Source organism: Pituophis catenifer, unplaced genomic scaffold (genome assembly GCF_029215685.1).
Source record: "Pituophis catenifer annectens isolate HBS135680 unplaced genomic scaffold, rPitCat1.0.hap2 SCAF_13, whole genome shotgun sequence".
Classification (NCBI taxonomy): Eukaryota; Metazoa; Chordata; class Lepidosauria; order Squamata; family Colubridae; genus Pituophis; species Pituophis catenifer.
Window position 1 is genome coordinate 21,371,255 of NW_027256893.1, and position 13,022 is coordinate 21,384,276.

Here is a 13,022-nt window from a genome sequence, read left to right on the forward strand (position 1 = left end):
AAAAAAGATGCTAACACTAATTACGCCACTTTGGAAAAGAAAAAGAAGGGGACAAGCGTTTCGCTACTGACGAAGTGGAGCTCATAAATGTTGTAAACGAAATGAAATAATCTACGATTAATTATACATAACGGACCAAAAAAAAAGAGATAGTGGGGTTGGGGGGAAGAGGAAGAAAGAGAGCGATTATAAAGCTAAATTCTCTAGGAAAACACTTAGATCAGCCGATCTAAGAAATAATGCCGACAAACTAATTTGTAACTTATTTTTTTTTAAAAAAAGGGAAGGCGTAATTGTCAATGACACAAACAATGGGGTGTGTTATTTGAGATTCACGAGATAATTAGCAGGAGAATCTTCCAATATTTTTAGGGTTTAGTCATGTATTTTTTCTTTTCAGCGCTCTTGATAACTAGGACTTAGGAGCATCCGTTAGATTGGAGCAAATTATTACCGAATTAAGTGGATGCTGAAATCCAAGCTGAGTTTAGCAGAAGCTGACAAAATGTAAAATCTGAAACTTTCCAAAGCTTGGTAGCAATTCCCTGGAAATAAAACTCAGGCATTCTGCTTGCAAAAGGTGGCTCAGTGGTTAAGACGCTGAGCTTTGTCGATCGAAAGTTTGGCAGTTCAGCAGTTCGAATCCCGAGCACCGCGTAACGGGGTGAGCTCCCGTGACTTGTCCCAGCTTCTGCCAACTAGCAGTTCGAAAGCACGAAAAAAAATGCAAGTAGAAAAATAGGGACCACCTTTGGTGGGAAGGTAACAGCATTCTGTGCGCCTTTGGCGTTGAGTCATGCCAGCCACATGACCACGGAGATGTCTTCGGACAGCACTGGCTCTTCAGCTTAAGTAAGTAAGTAAATATTTCTTGGTGCTGAGCTAATACCTACAACCCGAACATTAGCATTCCTGTTTGTAAAAAGCACTGTTGCATTGGAGTTATTAAGACAGAAGCTTTTCCTTGCCTCATTGTGCAGTTCTCTTAATTCAGCTTCTCGCTCCGTTGAGCCTGAGTTAAGAAGACTTAAATCTGATTGATTTCAAACGGAGCTCCGGAGCCCGTTTTTCATATTGACACACTAAAATCAATGGGATTTAGAAGTGGTTAACTTGGGCTGGATTATTCTCGCTAATCTGAGGCAAGTCCCGCCTGAGTTAAGGGGATTTTACCTTCCTGTAAGGCAGCCTTTCTTCCACTAGTTGCTTAAATACCCAGGTATTTTTTTTTCTTCCTAGCTGTATCTTATCCTCCTTGGTTGCAAAAAAAGAGAGAAACCATTAATTTAACACTTCTGTCTACACCGGTTTGCCCTGGCACTGAAGCAAGTCAAATGCAGGCAGTCCTCGACTTACAACAATTCATTCAGCGACCGCTCGAAGTTACAATGGCACTGAAAACAAAGTGACTTAGGACTATTTCCCACACTTAACGACGGTTGCAGCATTTCCATGGTCATGTGATCCAAATTCAGATGCCGCTTGGCAACCGACTCACGCTGATGACGGGTGGAGTGTCCCGGGGTCATGTGATTCCCCTTTTGCGACCTTCGGCCAAGCCGAGTCAACAGGGATGCCACATTCACTTGACAGCCATGTTACTCGTTTAACAACTGGAGCGCTTCCGTTAACCAATGTGGCAAGAAAAGTCGTAAAGCGAGGCAAAACTCACTTTACAAATTTCTCACTTGGCAACCAAAAGGTTGGGCTCAATTGAGGTTAAGTCGAGGACTACCTGTTTTTTTATTTTATCATCAGGCTGCTACTCTGGGCACTTCGAAAGACTAAGATATTTCAGGCCAGGTTACGGAATTAGTTAACTAACTAGGATCACACAATCCTGAATAACGGAAGGTCTGTATTAATTTTAAACGTGCGTTAATAAAATATATTTGCTAAGCTTTTATTGGGTGAAAGGTTACCCAATACATACAATCCTCCAACCAATAAAGGAATTAGATAATGGCTTAAGAGGTTGTGTCTCACAAAATACAAAACCAAAAGCTAGGTCCCTGCAACACTCTGACCCACACTGCCCAATCCTTTTAGTGTCTAGACCAGGGATGTCCAATCTTGGCAAGTTTAAGACTTGTGGACTTCGACTCCCAGAATTTCCCAGCCAGCATGGAGTTGAAGTCCATAAAGTCTTAAAGATGCCAAGGTTGGACACTCTTGGTCTACTCTAGACTGATGGTTTATGTGACCCCGGATCCAAGTCTCCAAACATCAACCTCAAAAATCCTCAACAACGAAATTGCGGTTTCAAAAATGGATTCAGAAGACGAAGGCAAGTCAACAGAGACTTCTCCAACCAAAACCACATTAGGAAAGACAAGGGTCTAAGAAGGCTTTGAGAACGTTTGAGAAGGAGGACTTCTTTTTTTCTTGGTTGCTTCTGACTAACCTGGTTAACAGTTGAGGATGCTGAACTTGGAACCACGCAGTCGTCACTATCGGTGACCGATTCGGCGGCGGCCTGTTGGTCTTCTTGTTCTGTAGCAAAAAAAAGGAAAAGATTAGCCAAGATAAGAAGAGTTGAGATTATAAAAGAAAAGTACGAGCATCAGAAGAGGAAAGCGGTTCCAAGCAACAATGGACCACGGCTTTTCCAGGCAGACAAAACACACATCCTTGGGCCATCCAAAGGGTGTTAAATTGTTTCGGAATCTCTACATTTGATTTTTAGAGATGCTTTGATCTACTAGGGGGAGACAGTCCTCCAATATTTGAGGGGCTGAGACAGAGAATGGAGGGTCGACCTGTTCTCCAAAGCACCTGAGGGCAAAACAAGAAGTAACGGATGGAAGCTCATCAAAGAGAGATCCAACCTAGAATTGAGGAGAAATTTCCTGACAGTGAGAATCAGTGGAATGCCTCTGGAAGTTGTGAGTGCTCCATCACTTGGAAGTTTTCAAGAAGAAGCTGGATAGTCATTGGTCAGGCATGTTATAATGTCAATCTGAGGGATTGGACCAGAAGACCTCCATAGTCCCTTCTAACTCCGTTATTCGGTATACTCAAGATTACCACTTCATTCCCAATAAAATGAAGTTTTCAGAGTATAAGACGCTCCGGAGTATAAGACACACCTTAGTTTTGGGGGAGGAAAATAAGAAAAAAAACATTCTGCCTCTGCCTACTAGCATCCATCGGTATTCATCTGGCTAGCGTCCTGTCAGTGTGTGAGACTGTTTGGAAACTAAAACAGTATTTGCTGTGTGAGCAACAAGGAAGGAGACAGCAAGGAGCCTGGGCGTGGCTTAGGTCAAGTGTTCTGCATGCTGTGCTGATCCCTAAAACTAAAATTGAAACTGAAACTCCTCTCCTCTGCTTGTGTTTTGCTTGCTGCTGCAATCTCTTGCAGCAAATAGCAAACAGCCAGGTCAGCTTCAGCACATTATTGCAGCCCAATTCAGCATGAGCAGCTGATTGGCAGGTGGATCGGCCTCCGGAATACCCCCAATCAGCTGTTCCAGGCTGCAGGGATTGCCATAGTCCATCACCTCCTCCGTGCCTTGCGTTTTTGGCTACATTCGGTGTATAAGACGCGCCCAAATTTTCACCTTCTTTTAGGTGGGGAAAAAGTGCGTCTTATACTCCGAAAAATATGGTAAATAAATAAACCCAAATCACCCATCCACTTCTCTTGAGATTCAGTACGGACCACTAATCTATGTGGACGGGTTCTAGAGGTATTCAGAGACTAGTCAGAAACTGTGGGACCTTCCACAAGCTGGATGGAACAGCCCACCAGTTCCCACAGCGAGATCGGCTTGTAATCTTTGACTGCTGCCTTTCCCATGGTGACTTTGGCAGGGCCTTGGTCAAAAGGATTCTTCTCTGGCTTGTCAGAAGCCTGTTTTCACATACATTCCCCGTCTTCTGGGAATTGGTTGTATTGTAGCTTTGGGTCTGATTTGCAGTCGTAATAATGATGGATGGCTTCACTGCCAGAGGAATTAATGATGGGTTGACACTCCAAGGAGAGGCAATTAGAATGACGTAAATAGCTTAATGGATAGTCATCCGAAGGAACGTTTTGCTATTCTGTGTCTTCTCCTGGAGGAACACTGGAGTAATTTATGGCCCAAAACCAGCCCGCCAAAGCGGTGAAAATGGTTGGCAACGCTGGGTTGTCTTCCCTTTCACAGCAGTTGCGTTATAAAAAATGACTCCCCGAAGAGTCGTCATTTCTCTCGCATTTGAGGGAAAGAAAAAGAGCTTTTGGGGTAAAATGTTAGCAAGGCAGCCAATTCTGGTGAGGTGGAGAATACAGGCGACTGGGACTCGTTCACTGAAGTATAACTTATTGGATTTCTTTTGAGCTTGATCTCTTGACAAGAGAAGAAAATATGAAATGGCTTTATCAAAGCAATGGCGGGGGCCGTACCTGTGCTGGCCAATTCAAATTCTGTGTCTAAAGAGAGGCCTTGTGTTGTGGCTTGTCGACCGCCGGCCCCTCCAGCAGCTGAATCAGAGGAGGAGGAGGAGGCGTGGGAGTGAGGGTCAGCATCAAGGCAACCTGGGAGCTCTGAGGGGGAAGAGGGAATGGAGCTGGCAGAGAGAGAGACAGAGGTGGATCCTGGGCCGTCCGTTAGCCCTCAAATGGAGAGTCAACAGCCCCCAGGTCGGGAGGTGGCTGATGAGGAAGAGGAGGAACAGCTGGGTCCAGTGCCTGACACACGGATGCGCAGAAGGCAGAGGAGAGGAGAGCAGTGAAGATCTATGGGCCAGTCCTTGGGACGGAAGAACCACCACTGCTAACAAGGCCCCGGCCTAGCTTTGGGGATAAAAGACAGGGGACAGTGATGAATAGATGTGGCAGACAACTATTCATCTTCCGGACGGAAGGACGTGTTAGCTTGCGGTGAGAGGTAAACTTTTTGCCGGGGCTGCTGGCGCTCCTAATAAAGGAATCTTTTGAGTTCACTTCAGAGCGTTTGTCGTGTTTGGGGAGCTGGGTCAGAACAGTATGGTTATTTAAAATAGTCACAAAGATGCTTTTTCATGAGGCAACTGGACTTTCTTTGCTCTTCCTTGAAGACGTTTTGCTTCTCATCCAAGGAGCTTCTTTAGTTCTTCAGTTCAGCTGCCTCTTGAAAAGGCACCTTGGGATCACAACTATGACTCAGATGACTGAGAATCTTCAGACAGTTATCTAAGATACTTATACAGGTCGTCCTTGACTTACAACAGTTTGTTTAGTGACCGTTCGAAGTTACAGTGGCACTGAAAAAAGCGTGCCTTATGACCGTTTTTCACACTTACGACTGTTGCACCATCCCCATGGTCACATGGTCAAAATTCAGACGCTTGGCAACTGGCTCACATTTATGACGGTTGCAGCGCCCCGGGGATCACGTGATTCCCTATCGCAACCTTCTGACAAGCCAAGTCAACGGGGGAAGCCAGCTTCACTGGACAACTAACAACTGTGCGACTAACTTAAACAACTGCAGTGATTCACTTAACGGCTGCGTCAAGAAAGGTCATAAAATGGGGCCAAAGCCACTGTCACGCTTTGCAACAGAAATTTTGGGCTCAATTATGGTCGTAAATCAAGGATCTACCTGTACACAGTGTAGGGCCAAGCCTATGCACCAAGATACAGAAAAAAAAAGGGGGGGGGAATTTCAGGTTGAAACAGAAACAATCCACAGGTGCGGAATTGTTCTGCTAGATCTCTACCTTCTGTGTCCACTTCCTCGATTTCCGTTTCATCTTCTGAAGTCCCTGAACTCTGGGCAGCAAGTTGACCATCAGAGAGCTGCGAGAGGTCCTCAGGTTCTTGTTGAATCTGAGTTGCAGGTTTGCTTGGTCTGCTGTCAGCATCTGTTTCTCGTAGAGCCTTTCTCGTAGGATCACAAGAATGAATACATACATACATATATAAATTCATCAATGGAACCGAGATTTTGATAGATTAGAATTTAGAGCCAGTTTTACGAATGAAAAAAGGACCGGGGTTAATCGGCAGTGGAAAAATGTTGCTTTATGGGGTTGCATTTTCAGAACGCTCCAGTTGAGATGTTTGTATCTCGATCATTTTTAGTATTAAGTAAAAGTTAAAGTAAAAGAACCAAAACACCACATGAAGCAAGACACTCAAAATTATTTTTCTATACCCGAAGGAGAAAATGCAGAGTTTCTTACAATCTCATCAGCAGCAGACAAATCTGGCCGTAAGACCAAATCAAAACCATTTTCTTTTTAATTTTTTTTTTTTAAAAAAAATCCAGATTACTGAATCAGTCACATGTACCATCAGCAAATGCTTTTGGTGCAACATATCTAACGGAAATACAATGTGCTTTTGTTTCAACAAAACTTGATTAAATGGAACTGCTTCATACCTGTGGACGATTTAAAAGTGCAGGCTTTTCATCTTTGGCGTTCTGCAAAATTGTTTTATCTTCTTTTTCAGGAATGGGACTCTATGTTAGAATTAAAGCACAGGGACAGTTATTTAGACATTTGTAAAATGGACTGAAAGGTTTTGAAGGGTGCTAATTAATGAAAAAAAAAAACCCTTTGGCCTGCAACTTCTCTGGCTCCTGGGTCCATAGTAAAGGTGAAGGTGATAGAATAGTGTACCCAGAACTTCTGGCAATCATACCTAGACTAAATTTCTAAGGAAGAAAAAATCGTTTAAATTAATAATTGTAAATTATTTAAAAAAAAACAATATTGCTTGGCAGAGAATTGGAATGAAATTGAGCTTCTATGGGGTGGTTTGTTCCAGAACTTTAACTCCCTTCTCATCTACTTCTGGTTCCTTAACAACGATAAAAGAAAACCAAACTCCCTACTGAGGTAAAATAAATTGTATGAAGACAATGGTTGCTTTTTAAATTTACACAGCCAGGAGAAGCTATCTCAAAACAAAGACAGGCAATGGAAACCTTTATACTCACTGAATTTGGCAACGGGTCCATATCTACAAAAGAGACTTTCTTGTCCACTGCGGCTGAGCGCTGTCGTGGCTTAGGCTGCGGCCTCTAAAAAATGAAAAGCGAAAATATCTTGCATCAAAGTACAATCTCCCAAATCCAGTTAAGAACTTGATTTCCCTGTCATGGGGAATCATCTTACAGCTTAGAAAAGAAACCAACTTTTATCTCAAAATTTGGGAATGCTGCCCTCAGGGAGATAATGGGATACTTTCCTGTAGTCCCTAAGACGGCCACTCCTGATTTAAAAGAGAAAGTAAGGGATAAGTGAATGAGGGAGAAGGAAGTCTTTGTGCAATCTAGAAGACCGTTTCCTAATTAGGTCCTCTCTGTGCATTGCGTGGTCTAGAACAGTGGTTCTCAACCTGTGGTCCATGGACCCCTAAAGATGCGATGACATCACGTACCACATCTCTATTAAATCTCCATCTCATTAAGATGGAGGTAGTGACCAATTTTATTTTCCTGGGCTCCAAGATCACTGTAAATGGGGACTGCAGCCAAGATGCTTGCTCCTTGGGAGAAAAGCTATGGCAAAGTTAGACAGCGTACTAAAAAGCAGAGACATCATCCTGCCAACAGAAGTGTGTATAGTCAAGGCAATGGTTTGCTCAGTTGCAATGTTATGGCTGTGGACCATAAGAAAGGCTGAGCGCCAAAGAATGGAGGCCTTTGAACTCTGGTGCTGGAGAAGACTCCTGTGAGTCCCTTGGACTGCAAGGCGATCCAACCGGTCAGTCCTAGAGGAGATCAACCCTGGCTGCTCTTTAGAAGGCCAGATCCTGAAGATGGAACTCAAATACTTTGGCCACCTAATGAGAAGGAAGGACTCACTGGAGAAGAGCCTAATGCTGGGAACGATGGAGGGCAAAAGAAGAAGGGGACGACAGAGAACAAAGTGGTTGGATGGAGTCACTGAAGCAGTCGGCGTCAGCTTAAATGGATTCCAGAGGATGGTAGAAGACAGGAAGGCCTGGAGGAAAGTTGTCCATGGGGTCGTGATGGGTCGGACACGGCTTCACAACTAACAACAACTCCATTAAATCTTGAGTTAAGTCTTGGTGGTCCTTGGCTATGATCTGTGACCACAAAAGGTACTCCAAGGGGGTGAAGAAAAGGTAGAGAGACACTGGTCTAGAAGACCCATCGGTCACATTTATATGGAGAGGGCAGCTTGTTAAGACAGCTCTGGACTATGAGTAAAAGCTGAATACCATCACTGATGAGAAAGATGGAGGTAGAGGTGGACCTTCTCCTTGACCCTTCACTGGTTTCTCGTTCTGGATGTAATCCGTGAGGTTTGGGGCTACAATGGAGCTGGCCGGCTGAAGGTAAGTCAGCTTCCATTTCAGTTCAATGTTCACTGTCCCAGCGGGACAACCTTCAGGATCAGTTAATTCAAAGGTCCCTGAAAAATCAAAGGCAGACGTGAGGGCATTGCATTCATCATCCTAATATTTGGGTTCCAGAAGCTGACAAAACAGATTCCGCGATTATGCTCGGAATCAACCAAAATGAGCCTTTGCTAATTTTGATACTCTGCAATCCAGCAGAATGCAATGCTAATCTTATGCTAATCTAGGTTCACATAGAAAGCAATCATGGGGCTACTTTTGCTAAGGTTTGATTCAGCAGGTGTTGATACGATAAACATATGGATTATTGTAATGGATATTTACCATTTTTAGTTTTTTTAAAAAAATCCTGGCACGGTGTTATGTACGAATCCAATCTATAAGTTTACGTAAAACCTGATAGGAGATGAAATAGCATGGTGAACGACCAGTTTCATTAAAATATCACCCAGATTTATTTTAAAAAGTATTTCCGATTAATCTTTCATCTTGGAAAGGCTTTTTGCGCCATAAAACATGAACCATTTTAAAACAGGACAAGCTTGTGAGAGGTTCTTGGTGTCATGTCTGAGCTTGGTTGTTTCCTTGCAGACATTTCATTACTCAACTAGGTAACATCATTAGACTATCATTGATGATGTTACTTAGTTGGGTAATGAAACGTCTGCAAGAAAACAACCAAGCTCAGAGAGCACTAAGGACTTTACTGTTCTCCTCCTTCTCTCTGCAAACCCCAATTCCCTTCTAGCACTGATGATGTTACCTAGTTGGGTAATGAAATGTCTGCAAGACAACAACCAAGCTCAGAGAGCACTAAGGACCCCACTGTCCTTCTCCTCTCTGCAAACCCCAATTCCCTTCTAGCACTGATGATGTTACCTAGTTGGGTAATGAAATGTCTGCAAGACAACAACCAAGCTCAGAGAGCACTAAGGACCCCACTGTCCTTCTCCTCTCTGCAAACCCCAATTCCCTTCTAGCACTGATGATGTTACCTAGTTGGGTAATGAAACGTCTGCGAGAAAACCACCCAGCTCAGAGAGCACCAAGGACCCTTCATTTCAACCCTGAGCTACAAATATTCTCCTTTATTAGGACAAGTTCAAGAACAAACCGCAACGCTTATGATCTGGCTGAGCAAAGGCTCAGGATCTTTACCTGCAACGGATTTACCATGGGCCAATGAAATTAAAGGAACGTGTGCTTTTCCGACGTAAACCCCATCTTCTGTTTCCCCGTCATCAAAGACGTAGATATTCAAAAATTCGGATTTCAGATAACGGTCGAGATCCGCATTCATCGGCACCGGGAAGCTCGCGTGATCGTCAAACCGAGGGTGGTTGCTGCTGGGAATGATGGCGGTATCGTGATCGGCAAAGTCGAAGAACTTGTAGACCGCGTAAGGACACGGCTGGAGATTGGTCTTTCGGCCGGGCAAATCGTTACAACTCTTTACGGTAACGTGGAGCTCATTTAAGTTCCCATCAATTGAAGGGCTGCCTTGGACAGGATTGAGCGCTGGCTGTTTAATAAGAAGGAAGGGAGGAAGAAAGAAAAAAAAAAAAAGATGAATCAATGTTTTTTTTGTTTTTGTTTTTATTTTTAAACTGCAAAGGGGAACATCTACCAGTAGGCTAAATTAGCATCTAACGTCTGACATAGCTTGTAATAATCATAAAAATCACCCCAGTACAAAAGTACAAAAGGGGTGGAATCCAATTTTTTTTCCCTACCGGTTGTGGGTGTGGCAGGGGAAGGATATTGCAAAATCTCCATTTTCACTCCACTCCAGGGAAAGTATACTGCAAAATCTCCATTCCCACCCCACTCTGGGGCCAGCCAGAGGTGGTATTTGCTCAAAATTTACTCAAACTACTCAAAATTTCCGCTACCGGTTCTCCAGAACCTGTTAGAATCTGCTGAATTTCACCTCTGCTTTTGTTTTATTTCTTATGTATAATGTACACTGAAGATGGCATTTAATTTCATTGTAAGAGGTGAAATGACAATAAAGTAAGCTAACTAACTACAGTCATTCTTTGTGCAGCTGGAAGGAGGATCCACACATAAGGATTGCCACCATGGTAGAACAGGACCTGAAAAAAACAGTGCATTGTGAAATCGAAATAAAGCAACATGCTTTGGTGATTCCGACATCAATAGGTAGAGGAAGACAAGTATATTTGAGACAACCAGAATAATACAATTGAAAAAACAAAACAAAACTTGAAACTTGCCTGTTCCTTTAGATTTGCTGCGATATAGCCAAGGGCTTTTGCACGTTCTTTGTACAGCCTCATGGCTTGGTCCATGGGAACTCTTAACCTAACCCAATATTCCACGGTGCCGTAATTCTGGATTTCTCTGCCAACGCCTACAAGTCAAAGTTCACGCACGTTTTGCAAGGTCAAAAATTTCAGGCTAAAAAGATCATGGAGGTTATTTGCAATCATTGCGAAGACAACGCGGAATCCAGATTTATTAAGGTTTTAACGATTTCAACCGAACCGTTCTCTCTAAGGGTAAGATGATCAGTCTCTAAACACGGGGACTAGTGCCGCATAATGGGGTAAGCTCCCGTGATTTTTCCCAGCTTCTGCCAAGCTAGCAATTTGAAAGCACATAAAAAATGCAAGTAGAAAAATAGGAACCACCTTTGGTGGGAAGGTAACAGCGTTCTGTGTGCCTTTGGTGTTTAGTCATGCCGGCCACATGACCACGGAGACGTCTTTGGACAGTGCTGATTCTTCAGCTTTGAAACAGAGATGAGCACCGCCCCCTAGAGTCAGGAACAACTAGGACATATGTCCGAGAGGAACCTTTACCTTTACTAATAATGTTATTTCAATCTAAAAGAAACATGGGCTTTAAGTAGACCATAATTATGCAGACTACAATGGCAATTTCATATTGCCATGGCATTATTGAAATAAGACCTGGCTTGTACAGGAAATAATCCAATATAAATATGGAGGCACTCATAATAAACAAATAACTATTACCCTTTTACTCCAACTTCTTCTAGTTTGTTGTACGCTAACCTCCCCCTACCAATCTTAATGATAACAGCACGGAATTGATTTAGCTACTTAATATGTGTCAACAATAACACCGTTTTTCCCTAGTTATATCAAAAGAAGGGCTGTTTTTTTTTTCATGTGAACACAAGCTGGTAAACACGCATTTATAAATGCATGATCAGTTAAGTGACACTAATTCATGGATTAGCTTCGCTGAAATCCGCATAACTTAATCATGAGTACAAGTGCACAGGATGGCAATATTGTGTCTTCCTCTTCTAATTTAAGAAATCAGTCATTCGCCAAAAATCACCAGATGGATTTAGCCTGCCTCGACTTAATGTTTCCTAACTGTGTTGGACAGAAAACCCCAGAAATTACCGTAAGTAACATAACTTTTTTAAAAATTAACCCCACGCTTTTGGAGAGTGATAGTTGGAACACAGTGATCTAAGTAATCATAGAGGCTGGGTTGCTAAAGATATAATATTCATTTTTAAACAGAGTTACCAAACAGGGGTGAAATGCTACCGGTTTGGTCCGGTTCGCCTGAACTGGTAGTAAAAGAAATGCTACTGATTCAGGCGAACCGGTATTTCTGATGATCAGCTGTGCCACGCAATTTATTTTCACTAGAAAACAGGAAATTGTCGATCGAAAGGTCGGCAGTTCAGCGGTTCGAATCCCTAGTGCTGCGTAACGGGGTGAGCTCCTGTTACGTGTCTCAGCTTCTGTCAACCTAGCAGTTCGAAAGCACGTAAGAAATGCAAGTAGGAAAATAGGGATCACCTTTGGTGGGAAGGGAACAGTGTTCCGAAATCCTGCTTTCTAGCAAATCTAAATTGCACTGCACAGCTATTTCCCCCCCACTCCTCACTGTTCTACTTTTCTTAGAAAAGGCTTCTTAATCCTCCTTTTTCAGGGCTGCGTGGTAGTGCCTGCAATGCACATGCGTGCAAAGCGAGCATTTGGCGTGCACCACGCATGTGCGTGCGAAGCAAAACGGTAGCAGACTTCAGAGCATTTCACCGTTACCAAAGCAATCCAAAAATGCAACTTCAACGCCAACAGGTGACACCTACCAATCAAAAGGGCGGAAGCGCAGACTCTGCCGTTTTTTTCCAGAATTTCATGGAACCTGAGCTGGCAGGCAGCCGCCGTTTCGAAGTCTATGCCGTGAGCGAGATGGATTTCGAGAGCGGTGGCGCTTTTCTGCAAATACTGCAAAAAGCCGTCGTCCACCCGCACGAGATACTGAGAGGTGAAATTATAGGCTGGGCTGAGCCCTTGAACGACCAGCGTGGTCTGTAATTCGAAATCGTAAAAGGCGTAGGTACAGAAGGTGGCGGGCTCTTGGTCGCCAAAAGATCTGGCCGCTTCTGGGGAAAACACAACCCGGCTGATGTGGATCTCGAAGAGGTTCTCGCCTCTTTCCAAATGAGCCGTTTCGTCAAAATCATCCACAGGTTCATCGGCGATCATTTCTGGTCGAAATTTGTACTGTTTGGTCCCGTAAGCGATATCCTTCAGCTGGGCTGTTTAAGGCGAAGAATAGGAGGCGGACGTGAATGAATTGGGGCTGAGAGTTACATTTTTTCTTGCTGCTCCCTCGGAAATTGACAATTCTAAGCTTATATCCATAACACGCAGGGGTGCATTACATGTACATAAAAAAAAAAAAACCTAGAAATTTCATT

The 13,022-nt window shown here is 43.4% G+C and overlaps 1 protein-coding gene across 1 annotated transcript in view; it reads right to left on the reverse strand.

Annotated features, from left to right (window-relative positions):
- Positions 1-13,022, reverse strand: part of RPGRIP1L (RPGRIP1 like) — a 61,878-nt gene that overhangs the window by 22,606 nt on the left and 26,250 nt on the right. The window contains exons 15-22 of the mRNA XM_070952662.1: positions 12,408-12,860; positions 10,543-10,679; positions 9,464-9,827; positions 8,165-8,358; positions 6,915-6,998; positions 6,354-6,434; positions 5,689-5,848; positions 2,405-2,493 (exon numbers count right to left, since the gene is read on the reverse strand). Of these exons, the coding sequence (XP_070808763.1) occupies positions 2,405-2,493; positions 5,689-5,848; positions 6,354-6,434; positions 6,915-6,998; positions 8,165-8,358; positions 9,464-9,827; positions 10,543-10,679; positions 12,408-12,860 (1,562 nt within the window). The remainder of the gene's footprint in view (positions 1-2,404; positions 2,494-5,688; positions 5,849-6,353; positions 6,435-6,914; positions 6,999-8,164; positions 8,359-9,463; positions 9,828-10,542; positions 10,680-12,407; positions 12,861-13,022) is intronic.